At 56.6% G+C, this 27,319-nt stretch overlaps 3 protein-coding genes across 6 annotated transcripts in view; 2 read left to right on the top strand and 1 right to left on the bottom strand.

Moving 5' to 3' along the window:
- Positions 1-10,425, top strand: part of ASXL2 (ASXL transcriptional regulator 2) — a 61,625-nt gene extending 51,200 nt beyond the window's left edge. Inside the window, exons 10-13 of one of the 3 annotated variants that reach the window (XR_007630742.1) lie at positions 25-130; positions 875-1,544; positions 3,223-8,147; positions 8,264-10,425. Coding sequence is in view for 1 of the 3 variants with exons in the window: in XM_050330848.1 (XP_050186805.1) it covers positions 25-130; positions 875-1,544; positions 3,223-5,493 (3,047 nt within the window). In the remaining 2 variants the exon portion in view is untranslated. Of the gene's footprint in view, positions 1-24; positions 131-874; positions 1,545-3,222 lie in introns of all 3 variants that reach the window. The other 2 variants (XR_007630743.1, XM_050330848.1) reach the window with 2 other exon arrangements.
- Positions 10,426-15,215: 4,790 nt separating this feature from the next.
- Positions 15,216-27,319, top strand: part of DTNB (dystrobrevin beta) — a 140,553-nt gene continuing 128,449 nt past the window's right edge. For both annotated transcript variants that reach the window (XM_050330863.1, XM_050330861.1), the window contains exon 1: positions 15,216-15,348. The gene's annotated coding sequence lies outside the window, so the exon portion shown is untranslated. The remainder of the gene's footprint in view (positions 15,349-27,319) is intronic.
- On the bottom strand, positions 15,791-25,449 carry LOC126648143 (interferon-induced very large GTPase 1-like). The gene is made up of 2 exons (XM_050330847.1): positions 25,295-25,449; positions 15,791-24,190 (listed from the first exon to the last, which is right to left on the bottom strand). The coding sequence occupies exon 2, from the start codon at positions 24,186-24,188 to the stop codon at positions 16,905-16,907; it is 7,284 nt and encodes a 2,427-aa protein (XP_050186804.1). The 5' UTR covers positions 24,189-24,190; positions 25,295-25,449; the 3' UTR covers positions 15,791-16,904.

Genomic DNA, 27,319 nt, shown 5'->3' with positions numbered 1-27,319 from the left:
ACAGGGTCCCTTTTGCACCTGCAGGAGAGTTTACCCCGGAGATGCAGCTCCGAATCCGGCAGGAAATCGAAAAGGAAAAGAAGGTGGAGCTGTGGAAGGAACACTTCTTTGAGAGCTACTACGGCCAGAGGTGAGAGCTCAGCCTGTCTCCGTTCCCTGCCTGGCCAGGGGTACCTGCTGTGTGTTGGGCCATCAATAAACTCTGCTTCACATTAGCCCTGAAACCTGAAGGAGGTCTGGCTTCACCTGCCTGCCGGGGAGCTGGAAGTGCCAGAGGGATCCAGGTCAGGCACGAGGGGTTTGCTGCCCCAGCACCTCATGTTTGACCTGGGCAACCCTGTTCTCCTTAGGCAGGGTGTCCTTGGGCTTCAACCTTTTCCCATTCCTGGCTATGAGCCTACTCCCACGGTTCTCCTGGTGTTGGGGCTCTGGAGGTCCTTGAAGCTGTGGTGGCTGAGCATGTCCCACCTCTGGTGTGCTCCCCACATCCTCGATCCCACAGTACTTGGTCAGACTCCCAAATCTGCCCATCCTTTATTCTGTGTTTCCTCTTGGTTTAAGATTTTCCCACCCTCTGGGGCTATGGAGAGGTTTCCAGGTTTCTCTTACCATAGGGTAATTAGGGCTTGGAAAATTAGTGTCTGGACAGAGGCCTGGAGCTTCCTGATATTCCCTGTATTGCATTGAAGTGGTTTTAAATTTTGATACTGATTTCTGTTTTCCATGTGAGAAGTAACAGCACAGAGGGTTCTCAAAGGTGTGTGAGACGTTCATTTACGCTGTGGGATGCAGGGAATCCTGCCTCTGTTTCCCCAGGGATTGCATGGGTTTTTGCACAGGTGTTTTACAAACTCTGCCTCTGTTTTCTTGCCAGCTCCGGGCTGAGCCCCGAGGAGTCGGAGCTGCTGACGGCGCATCCCGAGGCGGAGCCCGCCCAGCCCCGCAGCGCCCCGGCAGCGCCGCGCCGGGAGCACGGCACCTCTGCCCCCGAGCCCAAAGCACAGGCAGCCCAGGAAGCACCAGCAGTGAAAAAAGGGGCAGAGGAAGGAAGAGAGGACACACCAAAGCCAGCCAAGCCCCCCGAGGCCTCGGCTTCCCCGGACAGGCGGGCGGTGAAGCCCAGCGACCGTTCCCTCCCTGTCAGGGAGAGAGTCCAAGGAGAATCCATCCAGGAGAAACCCCAAACTGCCGCCAGGCAGAAGCCAGAGGAAGAGAGGAAGCACAGTGCAGCGAAGGAGGTGCCAGGGAAGGAGACTGTGGGTGCCCCCAGCAAACCAAAGAGCCCCGAAGCAGGGGAAGCAGCAGCCAAGGGGCAGAGCCCAGCGGTGACTCCGGCCCCGCCGGAGAAGCAGCCCCCCGTGGGGGAGGACATGGAGGTCAGCGTGGAGGCCCACAAGAGGAAGTCGGAGAGCCGTGAGGAAGCTCCAGCCACTCCTGAGAAGAAGCCCCGGGTGGTGGAGCCCTGTCAGCACCACCAGGCATTTCGGAGCCAGCCCCAGCCCTTTCCTGCCGGGCCCCCCGTGCCACGAGTGCCCCCCCTCAAGGTAAAGGCGGCGAGGGCAGAGCCACGGCCTGGCCTCGCACAGGGGTCCAGCTGGCGGCTCTCATGGAATCTTGGAATCCCAGAAGGGTTTGGGTGGGAAGGGACCTTAAAGCTCATCTCATTCCACCCCTTGCCATAGGTAGGGACACCTCCCACTGTCCCAGGTACCAGGCTGGAAACCAGGTGAGCTGCAGAGGGACTGCAAGGCTGTAATAACAGAGCAGGAGTGCAGAGAGCCTTGCAGGTGTGGGAGGTCCAGCTCCAGAAGGAATGCCATCCACAGCTTCCTGAGAGCCAGTGCAGACACTCAGTTATCCCTGTGTCTGAAACAGGCCATGTGGCACCACTGCAGTTGTTTGCAGCAGCCCAGGGCAGCAGCACCAGCTGAGGAGCAGGGAAAGAGCATTTTGAGGAACACCTCAGTTCCAGAGGCCCTTGAGCTGCCCAGTCTTCCCAAGAACCCACCTGGGAAAGGAAATGGGCAATTGGTCACTGCTGGGACGGGCAGGACAGAAACATTCCAGGCTTTGCCTGGACAGTGCAGCCCCTCGGGTTTGGGAGCCAGGTCATAGGACCAGGCACCTGCTGCTGAACCTGCTGGTTTGGGGCCTTAGGCAGAAGCTGTAAATGGGAAACCGCTTAATTCCTGCATTTCTGTGTGTCCTGGTAATTCTACTCCCCTATATCTGTATCCTTTAGGTACTAGAAGGCTGCAAACTGAACATTTTAAAAGCAGTTTGTTATTCTCACCATGTTACCAAGTACAGCCCCAAGGCAGGAAGGCATCAATGAAATTATTAGGGACACAGAGCTGGGGGTCCATAAAGGAGACCTGGAATGCCATCCAGGAAGGATGGTTGGCCTGCCAGGGAAGGAAAGGGATTGAATTTAACAGGGTGGGTTGAAGGTGACCGCGAATGGGGACTGCAAAGGCAGGGGAACGTGGGGACAGACGTGCCCCGAGATGTGCCATTCCCAGAACAGAGAGAGGAGTAGTGAAGTGGCTGATCAGAGCTCAGTGGGACTCAGGGAGGTTCTGTGGATACGGAAAACAAATGTAAAACCTCAGATAAACTCCCTGAGGTCCCTGCAGGGGAAAGAGGGGAGCACCGAGGGCGGGGCAGGGCTCAGCAGGTTGGAAAGAGTAAACATAGAGAAAGTCAGCTGGGACACTGAGGGGAATATTTTGGAGGAAAGGACTGAAATATTGGCATTTAACCTCCTAGATGGAGGGATTATTATGGCTTTGTACAAAGACACTGAGGAGATGAGTGGTGGATGTGCAGAGGGAAGAGCAGGATGGTGACACCAGCCTTCCAGAGGGCAGAAATTCCATCTGAATGAAGTTTGGAACAGAGGAAGAGCCGACAGATGTTGGGGTCTGGAACAGCCCTGCAGGGAGGAGCTGGGTGGGCTCTGAGTGATGGTGTCCGGTGATTCTCGCTGTGACTGTGAGAGCCGAGCTCCACTCTGAGCCACTGGGATTGCACTGCACTTAAACTGGGTGTGAGATCCAGGGGTCCTACACTTCTCCTGGTACTTATTTGGTGAGGGGGGATTTCTCCAAAGCGGTTTCCCCAAGACTCCAACTCGTTCCCTAAGACTGAACTGCCAGCCCTGAAGTTCTCAGCCTGTGGGTTCCCCGTGTCTCAGCTGTGCTCTGCTCTGCTCTGTTCCAGATTCCCGTCTCCAGAATCTCCCCGATGCCATTTCCTGCGGGCCAGGTCTCTCCCAGGGCACGTTTCCCCTTCTCCCTCACCAGTCCGGGCAGGACAGGGGCCAGGACCTTGGCCGACATCAAGGCAAGGGCCCAGCAGGCCAAGGCTCAGAGGGCAGCGGCCGCCGCCGCCGCCGCCAGCGCCGCCGCCGCCGCCTCGGCCGGGGGGGCTGTGCCGGGGCCCGGCCCGGGCGGGGGGACACGCCCGAGTAGCGGCACCACCCAAACTGGAACGGCGGGACACGCACTGGAACTGGCAGGAACTGGAAGCGGGGGAGGTTCGAGAAGGTTTCTTCCCCACTGCCCAGGGCCCCGTTCCCAAATGGAGAGCCGGGCCACGGAGCAGGGAGCTCCTGGCGATCCTTCTGGAGCACAACTACAGCCAAGGGCCCCCGCCCAGCCCAGGGCCCCCGGCCCCTCCTCCGCAGCCCCCGCACTAGGGAACGTGGGGGACAAGCCGAGCCCCCCGCGGGTGACGGGGACCCCGGGGACGGAATCCCCACACGCCGGGAGCGGGGACGGAGTGGGGACGACCCCTTGTGCCGCGGCCCGCGGGGCTCCGGCGGGCAGGGACGGGCCTGGCTGTGGCACCGGCACCACCGTAACCGCAGGAGCACCTGCAGCCTTGGGAGGGACCAGCTCTGACGTTTCCAAAAGCAAATCCCCTTCCCCTCTGGTGTCCTCGCTTCCATCGGCAGGCCCCGAAGCCCAGGCTGGAGCTGTGGGCACTCCTGCCCCCGTCCCGCCCTGCAGCGCTTCCTCAGCAGCACCCAGCCTTAAAACCCCACCCAAACCCAGCTCCAGTATTCCTGCCAACAACCCTTTGGTCACCCAGCTGCTCCAAGGCAAGAACGTCCCCCTGGAGCAGATCCTGCCGAAGCCGCTCACCAAAGCAGAAATGAAAACGGTGCCCTTGGCTCCCCGGGAAGAGCAAGGGGCGGCAGCTCCCAGCGCAGCGGGGAACGGCACTGGGGCCGAGGCGGGGGACAGACCAGCGGGTTTACCCTCACAGCAGCTTGGGAAGATCTTCTGCCAGAACAGGCCTCTGCCTCACATTCCAAGGACCTTCCCGCTCCCCTCGGGAAAGGACCCCGGCCATGAGCAGCACCAGTGCCACGAGGCGTTGAGCAGGGCCACCCAGGAGCAGATCCTTCAGACCCTCATCAAGAGGGTGCAGAGGCAGAATTTGTTGCCCGTCCTTCAGCCCTCGCAGCTGAACCTCCCCCACTCAGGTTTCCCGGTGGAAAACAGCTCCACCAGCCAGAGATTCATGCTGGGCTTCACGGGCAGGAGGACGTCCAGGCCTGCCATGTCCGGTCATTATCTGCTCAACATCTCCACCTACGGCCGTGGCTCGGAGAGTTTGAGGAGAGGCTTCTCCTTGAACCCCGAGCTCCGGCTGGGGCTGAGCAGTCCTGCGGATGGTGCCAGGGCAGAGTTTGGGGAGTGCGAGGAGGGGGCCGGCCAGGGCAGCAGCAGCGAGGAGGATGCGGATGACGAGAGCACCGGGGACGAACGGGAGGACGTCGGCGTCAAAGAGGAGCCTCAGGCCTCTGGTCAGTGTGAGAGAGAGCAGGGATCTCACAGCACCAGCCCTGCTCATCCCAGCTCCCTGGGGACGAGGGCTGGGAAGGCCGAGGCAGCCCCGGCCCCGCTGGCAGCCGGCACCAAGGAGAGCCCTCCGGCGCTGGACGGCACCGCGCTGGCCCGGGACCTGATCCAGGCGGCGCAGGAGCAGATGGCACACGCCATGAGGGGCAGGATGCACAGCAGCCCGGAGCATTTCGGGCCTCCTGCCCCGTCCCCGGACTCGGCGCAGCCTCCGCTGCTTCCGGCTCCGCACCCCCCGAAGCTGTCTGGGAGTGCCGGGGCGCAGCTCCTGGGGCCCAGTTACAGCGGCACAATAAACGTCTCCACCTCGCCCGACGTGAGCCAGGGCTCCCTCATCTCGGGGCTGTCCGAGTGCAACCAGCTGGCCAGCTCCATGGGGAACGTCATGTCCTTCTCCGTGACCGTCACCACCATTCCCGCCGGCCAGGCTGTGAACTCTGGCGGGCACGGGCAGACCCTGCCGGTGCAGGCCTTCGCCGAGGACGGCGGCATGGAGGATTCCCCTTCCAAATGTTACTGCAGGTTGAAAGCCATGATCATGTGCAAGGGCTGCGGGGCCTTCTGCCATGATGACTGCATCGGCCCCTCGAAGCTCTGCGTCTCCTGCCTCGTCGTGCGGTAACCGGGCCGGGACGCGGGCACGAGGATGGCTTGATTTAGGGTTTGCTTTCGGAAGTATATCGGGAAGAAAACAGGAATTTTACTGCCTTGCACAAGAGACACGTTACTGAATCAGGAAAACAGAGTAGAGTCCTTCTTTCATTAACGAAAGAGCACCTTCTTGTACAGGGAGTCGAAACCGCGCTCGACTACGTGAATTGTGACAAGAGTTTGCACTTAAGGAATTATGTAAATATGTCACATTATTTTGTTTAAAGATATTTTTTCAATCTTTTAGGAGATGATAGTGTTTGACTTGTGCTGCAGTTTCAGTAACCCCAGCCTGCTCTGAGCGTGTTTGCTGAGTTCTGCTCGACACGGGGCCTCCAACCCGTAGCCTGTGGTTGGTCTTCTCCTGGCAGAGGGGAGAACGGGATAATCCAAATCCATCTGTGTGTGCTGAGCGGGGACAGAGCCCTGAGTGGGCTCCCTTGGCTGCTCTCTGGTTCAAATCTTTGGGAACTGGAAGGCGCTGCCAATGTCGTGCCAGCCTTTCCAGCCATTGCCTTCCTCCCGTGACCCGGCTGTTCCCAGGAGGCTCCTGGGCTGTGCAATATGGGCTGGTGTTCCTGATCTGCAAATCCTCCCCTCTCCCAGGAGGCGCTTCCAGTCGCCACGTTTAAGGGAGGTGGTGTCTGGGTGTGTTGCTGGGGAAACAGAAAGAAGGAACTGTCCTGGCTGTGGGGTCCAGAGTCACTGGAACAGCTCAGAAACTGGGATTGTCAGTGCCCCCTGAAGCAGTGAGGGCAGAGCTCACACAGCTGTGCTTGGACTGTCAGGACCGGACAGGAATCTGCTCTCCTGGGCATTCCCAGTGAGCGGGGAGGGGCTGTCCTGCAGCCCAGGGCCAGCAGCTGTTGGGACACGGGGGCAGGTGAGGGGCACAAAGCGTCACCCTCGGACCTGCCGTGTTCTGGGAAGTGTTTTGTGCTCCTCCAACCCCCGCCACGGTCAGCCCTCTCCAGTTTCTATCCAAGATCCTGCATTTACTCAGTGTAGGGAAAGGCAGTGAGTGGCTGGGCCTCTCTGGGCAGCCCTTTGTGTCTGAAGTACCAAATCAGGCTCAGCTCAGCTCTGATGGGGCTCGGCTGAGGGGAGGGGTGGGCTGGGGACGGGGCTGCCCCTGCCCTTGTACCTGCCAAGGCCAGCCCCAGCTGGGGATGCTCGTCCTCGCGCGCTTGGCACACCAGGGCTGTTCAGACACCACCAGGCTCGGTGCCCGTCCAGTCCCACCCTGTCCCTGCCCGGGCAGGCAGGGCCCTCGCTGCATCCTGGGCAGGGAACAGAGCTGTGTGTGTTTCTGATGGAAAAGCACTGAATTCACTTTGAATCCAAAGGCCTTTTAAAGCTGAAGCAATATTCCCATGGCAGTGGGACGGCTGTGTGGTGCACGGGGTCCTCAGCCCTTCTTTCCTCTCCCTTGGCTGTACTACTGCTTCCCCTTCCCTCCCCCCGGGAACCCAGCACGTGGTGGGGGGGAGCAGAAATAACTGTCTGGGAGATTTTCCAAGGAGCAGGTGCCGCCCAAACCCGCCAGAGCTGAAGGAGCGTTGGGACAACGCTGTGAGGCACGGGGTGGGATTGCTGGGGTGTCTGTGCAGGGCCAGGAGTTGGACATGATGGTCCTTCCAGCTCAGGATATTCCATGATTCTGTGATTTATTTGGTGATGGTAAGGAAAAGCGAGTTGCAGACTAAATCCTGTGGTAGCAGGAGCGTTCCCTTCCCGGCCCAGCGAGTGCAGCCACCTCTGGAGCAGGAGCTGCAGCATCACTTGGTCTGGGATTTGCTCACCTTCAATTCATTGCAGAGCAGTGGCCCCCCCGCTGTCTGATTCCACATCACTGCTCAGGCATCCCGTGGTGAGGATGTAGGGATTAGAAATAAACTCTTTTTTTTTTTTAATCTAAAACTGAAATCTCAAAAAAACTGCACAGAATTGCTCCCACAAGCATCTCGTGCTGGTGGTGGTTGTAGCCCAGGAAACTCCCACTGTGGGTGTGTTCCCACCACTTCCCACTTCCAGCTTGTGTTCTGGAAGAGGAATTCTGAGTAACTCTGGCCTTGTCCGGGCATGAAGGAGGTTCCAGCAGTGTAATCCGGGTCAGACACACCCCTTCCTGCCCGGGACAGCCCCGGGAGAATCCCATTATCCCATTTGCAGACTGTGCTGGCCACAAAGCAAACTGACCCAGTGGTTCTTGCCAAGGAGGAGGGTGAACGGCTTTGCTGCACAGCTGGGGCAGCTCTGCTCACTCCTTGGCTCTGCTCGCTGTGTTTTTCCAGGCTGAAGGAGAGGATGAGGAGGGAGCTGTGGGCAGTGACCTGCCCGTGTGCCCTGGGTGTGTCACAGGCTGCCGCTGGAGCGGCTGTTCCAGTGCTCCTCTGGCATTTCCCAAACCATCCCCACCCCGGCTGTGCATCCAGCTCCTTCCTCTCGTTCAGTTTTCTGGAGTCCTCTGCTGTGCATGGATCTGGGGTTCTGTGCCAGTTCCCTGGCAGTGCAGGGAGCTGCTGTTCCCTGAGCTGTCCCACGGGAATGTGCCTGCCTGGCCCTCACTGTCCTGCGGTGGGATGGCTGGGGATCTGAGATGGGATGGGATGGCTGCTGATCCAGGTGGGATGGCTGGGGATCTGAGATGGGATGGGATGGCTGGTGATCCAGGTGAGGTGGCTAGTGATCCAGGTGGGATGGCTCGTGATCCAGGTGGGATGGAATGGCTGGTGATCCAGGTGGAGTGGCTGGTGATCCAGGTGGGATGGGATGGCTGGTGATCCAGGTGGAGTGGCTGGTGACCCCAGACATCGAGGTGGCCCCAGGCTGGCACTGGCCAGCGCAGGATCGTGGGTGGTGGCTCGGAAGTTTACACCTCTGTCAGTGCCTTAGTTCCATTTCATGGATCAACACTTTGCTTGGGCTGCTTTTCTTCTGTTTCCCTTCAAGACAATAAATTCTCTTAGGCCCACCCTTGGTTTTAACAGGCTCCTGGTGCAGGCTGGTGGATCAGCTCTGCGAGTGTGCAGAGGGCACTGATGGTGAGGAAATCATTGGGATAATGGGCTTGGTGTAATAATCACTGCAAGTACCCCCCGGAATAGGGATAAAGCCCTGGAAGCTGCAGCTGGTTGTGGGATGATGTGTTTCAGAAGAGGGGATCCTGGTTGTGGGATGATGTGTTTCAGAAGAGGGGATCCTGGCTGTGGGATGATGTGTTTCAGAAGAGGGGATCCTGTGTAGTTCCTGGCATGGGATCAGCCTGTCCCGCTGCCGAGGCTCCTTCCTGCGAGACAACAAACCCACCTTCACACTGGATTTATAAACAAAGGGATGTCGGGATGTAGGTTAAACTGTCAGACTTGGCTTCCCAAGGAATTCATTCCACAGCACTGCAGGGAACGCTGGCATCCCAAATCCAAAATAAACGTTCCAAAGGCCGATGTCAGAGTGGTTTTGGCAGGGAAGGGAACCTCAGCGAGGGAAGAGATTCAGGTTTCAGTTTCCCTGTTCGGGAAGCAGAACTGGAATTACAGCCCGACCAACACTTCTCTTCCAGACCCCACGCAGGAGTCGTGGCTCTGGGAGTTCGGGTTGTGAGCCAGGTGGGCAGCAAGGGAGGGAACTGGGTGAGGGATGTCACTGTCCCTCCTGAACTCCCCAGGAAGGAGGAGGCTCTGAGCAGTTGCACTGGCTGGGGAGTTGTGTTGGTTTGGTTGTCAGAAGCAGCTGCTGGGGCGGCAATGCCAGGTCAGGTCGTTGATGCCGGAGGGACCCTCAGTCCTCACTCACCCTGGGGGTGTTGCTGCTCCAGAGGCAGCTCCAGAGGCAGCAAAACCCATCCTGGGCTGGGAGGGTGGATTGGAAGCGGGTTTGGGGCTTCTCTCTGGGGAAGCTCATTGTGAGGGTCCAGGTGAACCCAGGAGGGTTTGGAGGACAGGGCTGGGATGGGGTTTCCCTCTGCAGGGCCTCAGGTTTGGCACAGCAGTGCCCAATCCTGGGAAGGATCTTGCATCCTCTGGGAGCTGAGCCCGGGCTCAGCTGGGAGAAGGTGGCTCAGCTGGGCCCTGGAGTAAGGGCTGGAACCTCCGGGATCCCACAGCGGGAATGGGGGTGGCTGTGGGGGTGGGAGGGGCTGGGGTGGCACTCGAACCCTGAATTATCTTTGATTAGCACAGATTGCCTGCACGGGGGGGACACCATTCCCAGGCTGCCGAGGAGCCTCCCCACGGAGCCATCCGGGTGTTCCAGGCCTGGGGGACGTGGGGTCCGTGTGCCACCAGCGTCTCACGGGGACACAGCCTGTGCTGGGAGGGAGAGATCCCGAATTTCCCTTGTTCCCTAGGTTGTTTTTAATGCTATACGTTTGCTATAACTGCAGAGCGAGTTTAAGAGCTTACAGTAATATATTTTAAGTAATATATATTTTAGTATCTGTAAAGAAACGTGGACAGAGGATGATTTCTGAGGTGGATGACAGGGTACAGGAGGGAGCAGTTCCTCAGCGAGGCCAAGGGGGGTTTCTTGCAGGAAAACTGCAAAGATTCAGTTTTTGCCATTAATGCAATAAAAATGGGAATTCTCACAAAGAAGCAATCCAAGACTGTTTCCCAGAGGCTTCTCCTGTGTGGACAACAGGCCTGTAAACACAGTTCCAAAATTCCTAAACCTTTGTCTTTTGCCTTTTTAAAAGGGACTTCAATTGGGCTCGAGGGTCTGTACAGCGAAATTGAGGTGACACCATTTGAAAATGTATTTTTACACAAATAATATAGAAAAAAATCATATTTTACATAAGAATTTTAAGTATTTGAAATGTGTATATATATATACTGTATGTACTTCGTATATGCTTTATTTTACATTTTCAATGTATTAAAAAGTATTTGAGCTGGTTGGATCTGAGGTGTAATGATGTTTCAAATCCACAAAGCAAGGGCAGAGGAGCCGGGAGGGAAGAGCAGGCGTGAGCTCTGCCAGGAACTGGGTGGGAAAAGAAACAGCACCAACAAGTCAGGGTTAAAAATGCAAAGATGAACCCTGGCAAGGCAGGGAACCGGTGTTTTCATACTTGATTATTATTGGAATCTCCTGAAAAAGCAAACCTTGCCGCTCAATTGTCAGAGCTGCCCTGGGCAGGTTGAAGGGTTTTCACCCCAAACCCACTGCCCTGAGGGGTCTCGCTGGGGGAGGGGGATGTGAACCTGGGGGTCTGGGAAGGGCCTTCATCCCACTCCTCTCCATCCCAGCTTCATCCCCCACCTGCAGAACCACCTCAGGCCTGAGAGGGAACGACAGCTTTGGGAGTTGGTTCATATTTGAGGTGAATGGGTGAGATGAAATAACAGCAAAGTGGTGGAGCTGCTGCACTTCCAAACAAACATTCCTTACTCCCCGGCACTGCTGCATCTGCCAGCCCTTCCTCTCCCAGTTTAAAATTGAACTGAGCTGCTCTCCTGTCCCTTTCAGTTCAGGCTCCTCCAAAGCTACAGATTCTATACTGGAAAAGCTGGGCTGGGAGCTTCACCCTTGGAGGCCTCTGGGCTCCTCCCATGGCCTGATCGCAGGGATGTGATCCCATGGGCCATGAACACATTGCAGCTACTGCAGCTTCCTCCAGGCCTGCTTCCCAACAGACAGGATTTACGTGTCCTGAAGGCGCAGGGGTTTCCTTGGGCCTCATGGACAGAGGTGTCAGGAACAGCTTTTAATCTGGTGGACAGAGGTGTCCCAGGGATATGCCCAAAAACCGACTCCACGGATTTTCCAGCGCCTTCCAGGTGAGTGCCAGCACAAGCCCTGTCACAGGCCGTGGCAAAGCCACACTGAAATCAGGAAACTGGAGAGGATTGTGCAGAAAAAGAAGCAATTTTAAGGCAGTGAGGTGATTTCTGGGCATTTAAATCAGCAGGGACCAGTCCCACACAGGAGCAATCCATCGGGAACACGTGTGACCATTGGGATGCAGCCATGAGAATCCGTGTGTCCATTGGGATGCAGCCCTGCCCAGCACAGGAGCAATCCATCAGGGACACGTGTCAGGGGATGCAGCTGTGCCCTTTGCAAAGGTGGGTTTATCAGCTTTGCCACTCGTTTTGCTGTGTAAAATTCCACCTCAGCGCCTCACGTGGAGAGGGATCCGAGGGGCGGCTCCCAGCAGCCCGTTCCCAACCTGGCACGGGCAGGTCTGTGCCCTCAGATGGACCCTGGCAGGCAAAGCCCTCCCTGTGGCTCGTGTCCTGCCCGGGTTCTGGGCCTCTTCCTCCCCCTCTTTGCCCTGTCCAGCTCTGTGGAATGAATGTACGATCCAGGAGTTCCTCAGCACATGGACAAACGTGTTGCACCTTCACAGTTCATTTCATGTTAAATAAACCCCAGGATTTTATGGCCTTTAGTCCTGCTGATGGTGATTTTCAGGGATTTCCTTTTGCCTCCCAAGGGACCCTGACAGGGAACTGCACTTTCCTGGCTTTATAAGCTGGTTTTGACACCCATTACATTTTCTTTTGGCACATTTTAAGGGGAAAACTTTGGTTTACTACTAAGCCTTAATAAACTCTCTGCAGTTCCCTCACTTCTTGGGGTCCCTAAACACTCCAGGAGCATTGAACTGTAGGTTTGGGAAAAAGAAAGAAACGGGAAAACCTGTGTCGAGCGATGGGAACTTGATTTCCCTGAAACAGAGGGATTTAAGGAAACAGGTGTGAAACCAGCTCTCCTGATTTTCTGCCAGGAAAACTCTGAATGCACTTAACAAACTCAGTAAAATCAGCAGGAGTGTGAGACACCTGGGAGTGTGCAGGAGCCTGAGATTTCTTTTCCCTGAATACATAAAAAATGCCAAAAATCCCTATTTTGAGTATGGAAAGGTATCGTGAAGGTTTCGGGAACCTGGGAATAATCCATCCTGACTCTAGTGGCAGCTTGGTGACATCATTAGATTTCAATTTGTTCTTCTCCTTTTTAATTCATGCAACTAATTAACTGCTCTGCCTCGTTGTTAAGTAAATAAGTAAGATCCTAAGCTCTTTTCAGCCCAGAGCTCCCCTGGGACCCTTGGGAAGAAGGAGGATGGGCACAGCCCACAGGCAGGAAGAGCAAAGCCTGAACTCTCCGTATCAGAGACATAAAGAAATAACTAAAGCCAGGGCACCATCTGGTGTTTGCCCAGCTTCCAGCACTTCTCCCTGCACCCAAACCATGCTGGTTTGGCTGGGCACTGCCAAGGAGGTGCGGGGGGGACATGGGTGGAGGGTGGGTGCCCTCCACTGCATCTGCTGTGGCACCTGTGTCCAGGTGGGATGCAGATAGGGACACAGTCAGGGAACTGTGGCATTGTCCGGGTTGGAAATGCCCTCTGAGACCACGTTACAACCCGCCCCAGGAACGGGGGGGTAACCCAGGTTCTTATTAATAAATCCCTTGGGGTGGATTAGGGTGAGATAATAAACACTGAATAATCAGTGTCTGAAAACGTACCTAGGTTTGAAAACGTATCTATGTCTAAAATAAACGTATCTATAGAAACATATTTATGTTTATTTTAGAACAGTTTTGTTTCAAAGGTAAACAGGTATGTTGCCGTTTTGGGGGCTATCACCTGCATCTCTCATCTGCAGCAATACAGCATGAAGATATAACCTTTAGGGAAATGCACAAAGGAGAGAAAGGAAAGGCAGGAGAAGGGTAAGGAAAGATGAGAGTGGAAAGATGTACACGGTCACCGCCCACGGGCTCCAGCGATGGAACTCGGCAGTTGCAGCTTCCCTGTCTGTCACTTGAAGTGGTGGCCGTGATCCGCTGGGGGTGGGGAGGGAAGCCCCCACACCCAGAGAACTTGGGAGTTGTTACATCCATGGACAGTGTCTCGGAGTTCTGGGAAATGGGCACAGGAAAAGGGTTTCTCTCTTTCAGGATTGGCAGGGGGATGGGCTTTGATGGGCAAAAAGCCGCCTCTTCCCAGCCTGCAAAGTCCCCTGGTGATGCTAGAATGCCTAAATCATTAACCCCTTCATCTCTGACAGATGGTCACCTCACAAACAGGGACACGGACAAGGCAGAGATGTTGGACACTTTCTTTGCCTCTGTCTTGAACACAACGATGGGCAAAGGGGGGGGACAGTGAGGAAGAAAAACTCTGAGCCTGTGCAGGATCTGCTGCTCAAGTGGGATCCCTATAAATCTAAGGGCCCTGATGGGATTCATCAGAGACTACTCCAAGAGCTGCCCATGTCCCCACGAGGCCTCTCCGTGGCTCTTGAATGGGCTTGGGAATGTGGAGAGGCCCCAGCTGACTGGGAGCTGGGGAACATTGTCCCAGTTTTCAAGATGGGCAGGAAGGATGACCCTGGGAACTCCAGGCCTGTCAGTGTCCCTTCAGTGCCTGGTAAAACTGTGGAGAAGGTTGTTCTGGGAGTTCCTGACAAACCCCTGAAGGACAAGGCAGTCACTGGTCACAGCCAGCACAGGGTCCTGAGGGGAATGTGCTGCTCGTCAAACTGAATATCCTTTTCCTGCCCAATAACCCACGAAGCTGATCAAGGGAAGCCAGCTGATGGAATCCTTTTGGATTTCAGGAAAGCTTTGGGTCTCTCCCAAGATCCTTGTGGGTCCCTTCCCACTGAGGCCATTCTGTGATTCCATGATTCTCACCCTAATGGAGCTGCTGCTCTCACTGGACTCCTGCCTTTACACCTTTGGGGTTTTTTACACCGTCCCACAAACCTGAGGAGTGTCTCTGTCTCCCTTCACTTGGATCCTGGAGAGATTGATTCCATGCACAAACCCTTGCCCTGCCCTCAGCTTCCATCCCACCAGGGCCACCGGACTCTTAGCAACACAGGGATCGATCCCAGGGGTTGGCACTGGGCTCCTGGAGCCCTGCAGAGCCTCGAGTGTCAGCTTTGCCTCTCAGGCCAGTGCAGATTGAGGCACTCTGTGCCCTGGCCGTGGGCACAAACACAAGCTGGGATGAGAATGGATGGAGGGCAGCCCTGGGGAGAAGGACCAGCCCTGGGAACATCTCCGTGGCCTCCTCTGGACTGTCTCCAGCAGCTCCACGTCCTTGTGCTGCTGTTCCCCAGGGCTGGGGCAGCTCTGCAGGGGGGTCTCAGCTGAGGGGGCAGAGGGGCAGGATCCCCCCAACCCTGCTGCCCACGATCCCTGTTGGATTAGCCCAGGGCACGGGGGGTTCTGGGGGCCAGAGCACACGGCCCGAGCACGTCCAGCCTCTCACCCTCCAGCACCCCCAAGTCCTTCTCACCAGGGCTGCTCTCCATCCATTCCACTCCCAGACTGGGTTTGTGTCTGGAATTGCCCCGATCCAGGAGGAGCACAAATGATTTCAGCAACGCTGCTGAAGGTCTAATGACAGCAACACAGACCGACAGTGCTAAACTACGCCAGGGTCTGAGCTGGTCGAGTGCTGAGGGGATGGAGCTGAGGGGATGGACGGAGGGATGGCTGCGGGTGGCAGCGGTGAGGGGACGGTTCTGAGGGCGGGCTGTGTCTGTGAGCTGTGAGGGGACGGTTCTGAAGGCGGGCTGTGTCTGTGAGGGATGAGGGGACGGTTGTCGAGGGCGGGCTGTGTCTGTGAGGGATGAGGGGACGGTTCTGAGGGCGGGCTGTGTCTGTGAGGGGACGGTTCTGAGGGCGGGCTGTGTCTGTGAGGGATGAGGGGACGGTTCTGAAGGCGGGCTGTGACTCTCAGGCGGCCCCGATCCCCTCAGCGGGGCCGTTGGAGCGCGGCCGGGGCTGAGGCGGCCCCGCCGGCCCTGGAGCCGCCCGGCCCCGCCGGGACCCCCCGCCCGCCGGCCCGGCACAGGTGGGAGCTCGGGGGCGCCGGGCCGGGCCCGGGGGGAGCGTCCAGCGGGGGCCGGGCCGCGGGGAGCGGGGGGAGCCCCGGCGCGCAGCGGCCCCGGGCAGTGCGGGCAGCGGGGCTGGGCCGGGCCGGGCTGCGCTCTGCTCCGGAACAGCGGCTGCTGGGACAGCCGTGAGCGGCTCCAGCGCTTGGGATCAGCGGCTGCTGGGACAGCCGTGAGCGGCTCCAGCGCTTGGGATCAGCGGCTGCTGGGACAGCCGTGAGCGGCTCCAGCGCTTCGGGATCAGCGGGAGACACCACCAGGGCAAAAGCAGCACCGCGCTGTGTCTGCAGAACACGGGGCATGTGAGGGGGCTGCTGGGACACGGCATTCTCCGCGGGGGGCATCGCAAAGGCTTTTGCTCCGCAGCCAGGCCAAGGGCAAGAGCAGCTCGTGGTGGGGCTGAGAGCTGGAGGGGAGTGCAGCGGGCCCAGGCACTGATCAGGGACGGCTGCCCTGGACACACGCAGGGCCCCTCAGGAGCTGGAGTTACAGCCCTGCCCTCAGCGGGCCCTGCCCCTGCCCAGGTGGTATCTGCTGCTGGCAACAGAAAGGACTCCCTCTGCCAGTTCCTGCAGTGACACTCTTTATTAGCAGGCACGGGGACAGGTTAATAAGGTTCGTGGTCGTTGGCTGCAAAAGCGTGTTTTAAAGCAATTTACGGACGAAGCAAGGCCAAGGTGGAACACGAAGCAATCTGCCAACATACTCTGGGGGGAGCCCAAACAAAGCTCCAGTCCTTAAAGCAGCATTTAACCTGCAGAGTGTATTTCTTACCCCACAGGCGTCCCGGGGGGGCAGGTTCAACCCCTCAACTGATCCCAGCAGGTTTGGTGGAGCCTTCCTCAGTTTTCCCCCTATCCCCAACTTACTTTTATACTGATTCTTTGTGTTTAGGTGGAGCTTGAGAGGCTTCAGTCGTAATTACCGTTTGTTTCTGGTTGGTGTAAAGTTGTCTTGCCAAGTTCTCGTGGCTTGGCACCTGAGGAGGGGGTTCGACGTGGTGGTTGGCTCCGCAGCAGAACTCCTGGATTCTCCCTGGGCTGACAGGTACTGTAGGGTCCCCTGATCTTCCCAGTACCACACTGTTCCCCCTTCCTGCTGGGATTTCAGTGCTGCAGCAAAGCTGGGCTTTGGTCACTGCCCCTCATTTCCTCGGAGCAGCTCATCCAGCCGGTGCTTTCCAGTGCTGCCTTTGCTCTTCCCCTGGCACTTGTGCTCCATCTTGGCCATGGGACTGAGCAGCTCAGGGAGGGTTTTCCTTTTGCTCAAGGACAAAGCAGAGGGAAATGTTTATGGCAGGAAGGGAAGAGGATTCTGGCTGATCAGGAAGCGAGGGAGTTTCTGAGTGACGGCCGGAGTGAGGCGCCTCATTTCACCCGGTTTGTGAGCAGCTGGATACCATTGGCTTCATGTGGCTTGAGAGCATAAGCATTGAGACAGCATTTGCTGGACAGCCTTGCACTCTGCTCTTCTAAACTGCAAAGCTGTGGAGGTTCTTCCTTCCCATCGACGTGGCCTAAGGCTTGTCCAGCTCAGCAAGTGCTTCCTCCTTGGTAATTCTCTGCCAGGCCTCAGGGATTGCTCCTCTGCCTTGGAATTTCTTCCCGTGCAGGGTTTCTAGATCTGTCCTGAAATGAGACACAAACCATTTCCAGTAGGCTTGGGTGGATGAATCAGGAAGAATCTTCCAGTTGGAGAAAGGAGGTCCTGCATCCCGGTATCTCTTGTAGAAATATCTTTCGTTGTTCCACACGAGGAATTTATCATTACTTGCAACACTGGTAGAACAAATGTTAATGCACAGCTCTTCTGTTCCCTTGAACCACCATCCAGTCAAGGCGTTTGGTCGATGGAAGAGAAGCTGATGGTCCCCATCGTGTCCCCGCATGGTGTTTGTGCAGACAGCCCCACAAAAGGGACACTGCTCCCAGCACCCCGAAAACTGCTCCGCCAGGATGCTGTGAGGCTTCCTTTCAAACCAGCTCAGATCAGCATCAAGAAATTCTCCCCTGAGCTCTTCCTTCATGGCAGGCAGTGCTTCTGCCATGGCTTTGCTCAGGAACTCGATGTCTGTGATCTCCTGGTGCTCGAGGCTCTTCAGGTCACTTCTGGGCAAGTTGATCACCTCTGTCAGTTCCCTGCAAAATTCAGCCAGCCAGAGAGAGGTTTTGTCCTCTCTGTCTTTTCTGTCTTTGACTGTTTGGGTTGATGAAGAAACAGCTGACAGGAGGTTTTCATAGAGAAGATCAAGGGAGGAGTCTAAAAACCTGTCCAGCCTCCGGCTCTCACCTAAACAGTAACTCTCAACGCGTTTCTCAATGTACCACTGAAAAAACTCTTCTGGGTCTTCAAGGTACTGCTTGAAATACCGAAAGTTTTCTTCTTGTGCCAGGAATCTCAGGATACAAACATCCAGATTGGCTCTGTTGCCCTGGAAATCTGGGACTTTCCCCTGCATGTCTCCAGCGATGGCTTTGGCCGTCCTCTCCCAGACGGCGCGGCGAAGAGCTGGACGAAGCTTGTCACAGAGGAAAACAGCAAAAGCTGTGACAGAAGTGGCTCCTTGGCAGGACATCTGGAAACATGTGAAGAAATCTTCTCTCTTGCTCTTCAGGTATGTGACCGGGTCGTTTGCCTTCTGGAACGCTTTGTGCATGGCTTTAAACCTTTCTGCTGCCATTCTGCACAGGTACAGAGACAAATCTATGGTGTAATCTTTGTTAACCTTAAATGAGGCATCGCTGGGGATGGAGTCCACACCCTCCTGTACTTCACGGAGTATTTCATGAATAAAGGTTCGACTGTAATCCCGTTTCTCCTGTTCCTTCTGGTCAATGTTTTGCATCACACGCTTTATGATCTTGTCTGTGATGTCCTGCAAATTCACATCAGCACTGAAAAAATTCCATGGGAGGTATTTTTTCCAATCCTTTTTCTTTGTGATATGTTTCTTCAAGTCCAAGGGAAATTGTCTGTGTTTGGGAAATGACCTGATCCGATATTGGAAACCAGGCTCCTTAAAATGCTCCAGAAGGACATTTTCTATTTCTGCATCGATATCCACCCATTCCATTGGGGGAGCAGCACGGGTGACTTCAGCAATCCACTCGGCCCAGAGAGAAGTAAAGCTGTCTCTCAGCTGTGCCTCACTGAGGCTGTCACCTTTCAGAGTCAGAGCCAACTCCCTGCTCCTTCTCAGGAGCTCGTCTTCATATTCCAACTTCCTTGCATCCAGTTTATTCTGGGTCTTCTGCAGTTCAATGAGATTCTTACATTTCTTTTGAGTTTCAAGAAGAAGATTCTCCTTTAGTTCTTTCAGCTTCAGCTCTGTGCTGCCCTTCCACTGGACCAGCATCTCACGGTCTTTCTCGTCCCTGAAATACTTTTCCATGTCTGTCACGACGGCATCACTTGTCTCTTGCACGAGCCCTTCAAGGTGTGCTCTGGTGACTTCCTGCAAATCCCCGTTCCGAATTCTGTTGTCGAGTCTCATTTGTACCTCTAAGATGTGACTCCTCAGCCTCCAGGTCCACTGACTAAAGGCAGTTTCCAGTTTCCTGTACACAGCAATCTCCAGTGAATTCTTGAAGCTGAAAACAAAGTTCTCGTTCAGCAAAGCATTCCAGAGGTCCCCGATACGGACCTTCAGGCTGGAGAGCCTCAAAACTCTGCCTTGTGACTCCTTGGCAGCCTGGAGAACTTTGCTCTTGAGCTGCTGGACGTTGTGGCTGTAGGTGGGGTTGGGTGGTGCCATTGGGGGGTTTCCTTCCCACAGGTGAGCGAAGTAGTGAATGTGGGTGTTCACGTCAAAGCGGATGACGTCGCTGAAGGAGGAGACGTCACAGGATTCCTGCTGGGCAGCTGCCACGGTCATTTCATCCAGCTTCTCCTGCAAACGTCTTTGTCCTTCCATGTTCTGCTCCTTGGCAGTAACTTCTCCCACGTTTTGGTGGACAAAGAGGCAGCTGGGGGAAAGATTTACTTTCTTCATCCTCAGGAAGGCCTGCACGGCGATCTGAAGAACGTCCTGCATTTCTGAGGGATTTTCCCCGAAGATGTTGATCAGGGTCACGTTGCCGATGCCGATGACAAAGGTGGCCAGCTCGTTGTCGTGATTCAGGGAGTGTTTATTGGCCATCTCTATGGCACGAAGCCCCTCCGTGTCAACAACCAGCATGTAGTCAAAGCCCACGTCCCGCTGCAGCTGCTCGTCCAGTGGAAGGAGCTGCATGAACGCTCCGCGGGTGCATCTCCCGGCGCTGACGTTGAACTGCAGCCCAAACATGGCATTCAGCAGGGTTGACTTCCCTGTGCTCTGGAGGCCGAGCACGGAGAGAACAAACACTCGTTTGTCCCCCAGCCTCTCGATTAGGCTGTCAAAGATTGCTCCCACCCAGCGCAGGGGCAGGTAAGAAGCGTCCCCATCCAACAGCTCCACGGGATACCCCGAAACCATCAGATCTGCTGCCATTTTGGGCAGTTTGACAACATTTTCATTCTTTGAGCTTGTTGCTTCCAGAACTTCATAGATCTGCCCTACCTCTCTCAAAAGGTGCTCCAGGCCAATGGATGAATCGTTGATTTCATCAGAGAGGGCATCCAATCTACACAGCAACTCAGGGTTCAGACTGGTTTTTTCCTTGCTTTTCTTTTTTTCCAGGATTTCAGACCATAACTTGTGATAGTCTCTCCTCAGTTCTTCAAGGCGACCGGAGGACAGGTCATCCATAAAGACTTTCATCCAGTGCAGGAAGTATTTCTTGGTATCTGCTGGCTGTGACTGGAGAAAGCCAAGGAATGATTTCATCAGCCGATTGAGGGGGAAAGCTTGTTCTTGTTGCTTTCTTCTTATTGCTGCCTTGTCTGATTCAATTTGGCTCCGATGGTGCTCGATGCTCCTGTCCCCCTTCTCCTGCAAGCGAGTGAGTTCTTTGTCCTTTTTGCACCACTGATGCCACAGTTTTCCTTGAAGAGGCAGGAGCTGGGATTTGATCTCAGACAGCTTCTTTTCCTTCAGAAGGGTCACCAGCTCCATTGCCTTTGCTTTGGCTGTCACACACTCGGGTCGATTTTCATCCACCAAGAATCCCTGCTGGTGAGCTTTGTCCAGGCAGGCGTCCAGGCTGAAACGTGGGTTGGACCCTTCCAGGAGATTCCTGATTGTTTTGGTGAGCTCGTCCAACATTTCTGCTTCGTTCCTGTTCTTGATCCCTATTGTTATGTTTTTGCTGGATTGTCCAGCTGCAGCCTTCTCTCTGTCAGTGAGAAGACAAACCAGAGGCCTTTGTGACTGCCACAGGTCACGCAGCAGCTTTCTCCCTCTGTTGTCCTTGTGCTCAGACTCGGATACAAGAGCCACGTTCACAGCAGAGATCTCCTGCAGGAACTGCAGCTGCGCTCCGTGTTCCCTGGCGTCTCCATGCAGGTTACAGAAAGCCACACAGCGCTCAAAGGTGTCATCGGGGCTTCCCCGGGGACAGTACCAGGCGATCTCCACAACACCTCCCATCAGCAAACACTCTCTGGTGCTGCCTCGGCAATGGCGGTGGAAAAAAGTGTCGTGTCTTTGTTTGCTCAGCAGAGCATTGAGGAGGTGGGACTTGGAAGAGGAGGCAGAGGTGCCGATGCGGATGAAGGACACGATGGGCGTCTCTGCCTGATGAATGAGTTTGTTGTTGTAACTGTTCATTCCGGGCTGCCGTCCCGACTTCTCCACCTCTTTCCAGCTCCTTTTGATCTGGCTGAGGGCCCAGAGCGGGAACTCGACCTGGTCAGTGCCCGGCGTGGGCACCAGCAGAGGCAGCGCCAGTTGGCAGAAGGCGAGCTTGGTTGCAATGGACTGTCTCAAGAAGTCATCAGCACAGTGGAAAATTGCCATCTGGAGGTCCATGGGGTGCACGTGGCTGTCCCTGCTTGCAGGTTCAGGGGTCGCTTCCTCCAAATCATTTAGAAAGTTTTCAAAGGAGTCTGAGGGTTCGTGCTCTTGCTCGATGGTTTCTGGCACGGGGGCAAGTCCTGGGTTGCTCCTGTCCCTGCAAGTCAGGTACCTCACCTGATAATCCACGGTTAAGAGCTTCTGCAAGAAGTGAAATGGCAGTTCCTGGTCCTCGCTGGGCTGGCTGTCGAGCAGAGATGTCTTGCAGATGATGTGGAAATGTTCCGTCCCCATTTTTCTTGGATAGTGACTTTCTAGTCCAAGGCGCTCGAGCAACTGGAGGAACTCTTGGTTTGCAGCGGCTTCATTTGCTTTGGGTTCACTGTCACCTGACTTGGACTGGGACTGACTGGAAGGCTCAGTTGTTTGGAAAGTGTCTTCCATGTCTTTGAGTATGTTCTGCATCCTCTCATCATCCCCTGTTTCCTCCAAGCTCCCACTGATGAAGGAATTCAAGTCACGTTCCAGCATCTCCCAGTCTTTGCACTCCCTGTGCTTCTGGAGGAGATTCTTTATCCCTGTGGACCACAAGCCTTCCATGTGAGCTTCCATGAAAACTAAACGCTCCGTCTTCTGCTGCGGGGACAGCTCTTTGCTTTGGGGTGTCACGCTCAGACCCGTCAGCAGAAGGGAGGCCTCAGCTCTCTCAGCATCTCGCTCCTTCAGATTCACATACTGCTTGTGTGCCAGTTCCATTGCCTCTGCCAGGTACTGAATTTCTGGATGGCCAAGGAGGTGCTGAAAAGTGCTACTTTCCACCTGGTACCCTGTGCTGGTCGCAATTAAGAGCACCAGGAGTTCCACGTCCTTCTGAGCCCTGTCCTGGAGAGACCGGAGTAAGGAATAAATTGCGAGGCCTGTGGTCAGGGTGGCTTCTCTCTTTGCTTCCTGGACGGCAGAAGCAGAGGTTCCTGCTGTGTAGGTGACAGCATGGATGTGCTCCATCATTTGCTGCAGTGTCTGCAGGAGCTCTTCGAGTTCAGAGACCCTGGGAGTCTTGGGAAGCCTGTGCTCAGTCTGGAAGATCCATTGCATAATGAAGGAAGACTCGGGGAAGTCCCTGACAGAATAGATATGAGGATCCAGGAGGCTCCTCAAGATTGCCTTGACAGAGGTGGAGTTTTCTGGAGGTGACTCCTGGCAACTCCTCACAGTGTTCACCAGGAAGTCCTGCAGGGCTTTGTCCGACAGGCACACGTTGATCCAGACACTGGGGTCCTTGGTCTTTGCACTCAGCTCCTTTTTCAGATCCGTCAGCATGAGCAGTTTCCCTTCATCCACCGTCCCCTCCCAGGTCCTCACAATCTCCATGAAATCTCTGGCCTCTTCCACTGCACTGGCCAGTTCCTCTCCAAAGGCGGTGCCGAGTCTCTGATTCGTCAGCGCTTTGTACGCAGCCCTGAGGGCGCGGCTCATCTCATAGACGGACTGAAAATCCCTGCTGTGATTGCACAGGATGAGCTCCCACACCGGGATCAGCTGGGAGCCGCGGTCGATAACGCACCACGTTGAGTTATTGCACTGGAGCCCTGTTTTCCACTGAGGGAGAGAATCGCTCTCTGAGGGGCCCCCTGTGGTGAACACGTGAAGCTGAACCGCTGTGTGGGAGCTCTCTCCAGCTCTGCCCTGGACAGAGGCCTGTGAGCTGGACCGGGAAACATCTGTGGCCCCTCCTGCACTGGCCCCGAAGCCGCCGAAACTGCCCCCGACAAAGCTGTTCAGGGCTTCCGTCGTTTGTCGCTTCATCTCTTCCCTCTGCTCGGCTCTGAATCCTCCTGTGGACGCCTTCCACCAGAATATCCCCCCAAAGTGGAGGGGACCCTGGTTGACGTGGGACCCAAACCTGTTGAAGAAGCTCTCCAGCAGGTTGGGCTTGTCTTCTTCCCGAGTGAGGCCCAAAAGCTGCTCCGTGTGTTGCAGCTCCCGCAGCGCCGCGTCCGAGAGGAGAAGCTGATGCCTTTGGAAGAAGCAGGAGGCCAGAGGGATGTACTGGTACTTGGTGGTGCAGAAGTAGCTCTGCTCACAGTGGGACTGGTGGGTGCCTTCTGCCTGTGAGGTGCTGCTGTGATCTACTCCAGCTTCCCATTTAACCCGCCAGAACTGGGCTTTGGCAGAAACGCTGATGCTGAAGCCCAGCTGCTCCATGGACTTGGTGAAAGTGGATTCTGCTGCACTGGAGGAGAACTCCTTGGTCTCAAACAGCGATCCTTGCTCTGGACCGGCGAGCTGGAATCCCTCAGGAACCCTGATGAGATGCTCTCGCTTTGCCAGCGCATCTTCAGCTCTGCCGGTTCTGTAGATGCCCTGCAGGGCCAGTCCCCCCGACGCCCGCCTCAGCACCTCCGTGTGGGGGATGTTCTCGCTCCTGCCTACTGACGACTCCTGCTGCTCCAGCTGCCTCTGGATGCTCTCCAGCACATCCGCCAAGGGCTTCTTTGGTGCTGGCCAGAACTCCTTGGGAATCTCCATGGTTTGCCAGAGAGCCTCTGCTTTCTGCCTTACAGCATCCTGGCTGTGGCTGCGGCTGTTGAGCATTTCTTTCAGCTCGTTCAGGACTTGCTTGGCCACTTCTTGCCTCTGCTTTGTCCTCTCCAAGTGCTGATTTTCTTGCTCCCCACGAGTTGCTTTGTCATCTCTTATTTTCAGGAGTTTCTGGAGCGCCCTTTTCTCCCAGGGGTGCCGCACTTTGCACTCCAGCTCAAGGTACTCTTCATACTGCAGGTGTTGCAGGGCTTGTGTGCACTGGACTCCCAGGGTCTGGGACAGTTGGGGGAGCCAGTATCCAGCGTCCAGTCCTTCCTTCTGAAGTGCCTCTGCCAGCTGTGCCTTTCCCTGCCCCTCTCCTGTGTCCTCCTGCAAAGCCATGGCTGTGGGGGAAGAAGAAAAGAGACTTTCCCTAAGGTTTGTTGGGAGAGGCCCCAGGAGAGGCTCTGCAGCAGCTCCAGCCCTGGCGGACTTGGCCACACAGCCCGCCGTGGAGAAGGTGCTGCCTTCAACATCGCCCAGGTCCTCCCAGCAGGACTCCCAAATCCATAAGTGCAGAGAGCCGAGGGCATTCCTGGATCCCTGGATCCCTGGCACAGCCCCTGTGCCCATCCCACCCCCTGCCTGCATCCTGGGCCCTCTTCCCAGCCGCAGTCTCGGAGAGGTGCCCCCGTGATTTGCTGTCCAGAGATGTCTCCATGGGGCCTGATGGGATTCATCAGAGACTACTCCAAGAGCTGCCCATGTCCCCACGAGGCCTCTCCGTGGCTCTTGAATGGGCTTGGGAATGTGGAGAGGCCCCAGCTGACTGGGAGCTGGGGAACATTGTCCCAGTTTTCAAGATGGGCAGGAAGGATGACCCTGGGAACTCCAGGCCTGTCAGTGTCCCTTCAGTGCCTGGTAAAACTGTGGAGAAGGTTGTTCTGGGAGTTCCTGACAAACCCCTGAAGGACAAGGCAGTCACTGGTCACAGCCAGCACAGGGTCCTGAGGGGAATGTGCTGCTCGTCAAACTGAATATCCTTTTCCTGCCCAATAACCCACGAAGCTGATCAAGGGAAGCCAGCTGATGGAATCCTTTTGGATTTCAGGAAAGCTTTGGGTCTCTCCCAAGATCCTTGTGGGTCCCTTCCCACTGAGGCCATTCTGTGATTCCATGATTCTCACCCTAATGGAGCTGCTGCTCTCACTGGACTCCTGCCTTTACACCTTTGGGGTTTTTTACACCGTCCCACAAACCTGAGGAGTGTCTCTGTCTCCCTTCACTTGGATCCTGGAGAGATTGATTCCATGCACAAACCCTTCCCCTGCCCTCAGCTTCCATCCCACCAGGGCCACCGGACTCTCAGCAACACAGGGATCGATCCCAGGGGTTGGCACTGGGCTCCTGGAGCCCTGCAGAGCCTCGAGTGTCAGCTTTGCCTCTCAGGCCAGTGCAGATTGAGGCACTCTGTGCCCTGGCCGTGGGCTCTGAGTCACCTCACCCACCTCACAGCTGATGCTCCTCTCGGTCCCAGCCAAGGTCCCCAGCTCAGGGGACACAGCCCCGTCACACCCCGGGCCTGGGGGACACGGCGGTGGGTGGAGAAGATGGGAACCACCTCAAGAATTCCGGAGGAAGAGCAGCGGGAAGGAAAGGCCCCAAATCCTAAAGGAGAAGACCAGACAGTCAGGACATGGCAACCCAGCAACGTGGAGGGTTCATTGCAGGGAGCAGTGGAGGCCAACCCTTCTCCTGCAGTGGGGATTACCCCGTCAGCAGAGACTCCTCTGGGCCTTTGTGGGGTGGAGACCAGGGCAGCCTTTGACCTGGGACCTAAATCCATGTTCCCCTGGGACCTAAATCCATGTTCCCCTGGGACCTAAATCCATGTTCCCCTGCAAAAGGAACCCAAACGTACTGGAGAGGTGGGACAGTGACACCCCATGAAGGTCAACAAGGCCAAGTGCAGGTGCTGCCCCTGTGCAATCCCAGGCACAAACACCAGCCTGGGAGTGGAATGGATGGAGAGCAGCCCTGGGGAGAAGGACCAGGGGGCTGGTGGGTGAGAGGCTGGACATGACCTGGCCCAGAACCCCCGTGCCCTGGGCTGGTCCCACAGGGATCGTGGGCAGCAGGGCTGGGGGGATCCTGCCCCTCTGCCCCCTCAGCTGAGACCCCCCTGCAGAGCTGCCCCAGCCCTGGGGAACAGCAGCACAAGGACGTGGAGCTGCTGGAGACAGCCCAGAGGAGGCCACGGAGATGCTGCCAGGGCTGGAGCCCCTCTGCTCTGGAGCCAGGCTGGGAGAGCTGGGGGGCTCACCTGGAGAAGGGAAGGATCCAGGGAGAGCTCGGAGCCCCTTCCAGAGCCTGAGGGGGCTCCAGGAGAGCCTCCAGCAGCTCCTGCATTCCCACCAGTGGGACAGGGCAGAGGAAGGAAAAGCAGAGGGAAGACAAATGGCTGGGGCGGCGAGATCAGGGGAGTGGAGGAAGCAGAGGAAAACTGGGTGTGCTGGCAGAGCAAAGGACGGACTTCAGCCCCTGACTCCCCTCGGGGGCCGATGTGCAGCTGCTCCCTGGGCAGCAGAGCCTCGGGGTGCAGGGCGGCTGCTCGGGAAGGCAGCTGCTGGCTCACGGCACTGCTGGATATTGTCCCCTCAGGCCACTTGTCCCAGCTCTGTCCCCTCCCAACTTTTCTCCCTTCCCCAGGGAATTGGGCTCTGCAAGCGCTCGTGCCTGGGAGGGGCTGCACCGGGGGCCAGAGCGCCGTGGGCGGTGAAGTTTCCACTGGAAGAGAGGGCAATCCCAGGAGGAAAAGCACAAAGTGTCCCCCCGGCCTGGGGCCGGAGCAGGAGGTGCCAGGAGTGCCCCCGATCCCCCCGGAGCTGCCCTGCTCCCTGAGGAGCGGCGCGGGGCACGGGCGGCAGCCCCAGCCCCAGGAGGGCCCCAGCACCCCCCGCTCCTGCCTTGAGGGGAGCGCAGCCCCCCGGACCCCGCCTGGGGCTGGCGCTGCCCGGGGCGGGCAGGATCGGCATTTCCAGCCGGGCACGGGCTGCAAAGGGAACGGGCTCCTTCCCTGGCATCTCCCCACCCACGGGAACCCCCCGGCACGGGAAGCAGAAGGCAAAGAAGCCCCCGCTCCGTGCGGATCCCGCTCCCAGCCCCGCAGCTCAGTCCCAAGGTCCTACCGTGTCCCTCCCTCCGTGCGCGGAGCTGCCGGGCTGGAAGGAGCGCAGCGCAGCGCAGCGCAGCGCAGCCCCTCTCCTGAGCCAGCCCCGGCTCTCCCGTGGGGGCTGCCTCCCCTTTTATAGGGGCCGTGGGGCGCTGCTGCTGATTTCCCGTAAGTCAGGTGTTTGTCTGTAGCAGAGTGTGAAAGTGAAACTGGGGAGCTGCTCCCTGGTTAGGGTCGAAGAGCTGCTCGGTGACAAGTGGGTAGCAGAGGTCATTCCAGCCTTAGTGATTCTGTAATTCCATGAAAGGCAGCAGAGCTGGGCAGTGCTTGGGGTTCTTGATTGGAAATCACCCACCATGTT

This window comes from Myiozetetes cayanensis, unplaced genomic scaffold, assembly GCF_022539395.1.
Source record: "Myiozetetes cayanensis isolate MyiCay16 unplaced genomic scaffold, myiCay2020 scf45, whole genome shotgun sequence".
NCBI lineage: Eukaryota > Metazoa > Chordata > Aves > Passeriformes > Tyrannidae > Myiozetetes > Myiozetetes cayanensis.
Note: the sequence above shows the minus strand (reverse complement) of the source record. Positions and strands in the feature narration are given on the sequence as shown.

Excerpts from the sequence above, each read along its gene's own strand:
- LOC126648143 (XM_050330847.1), bottom strand. The coding sequence starts at position 24,188 with ATGGCTTTGCAGGAGGACACAGGAGAGGGGCAGGGAAAGGCACAGCTG.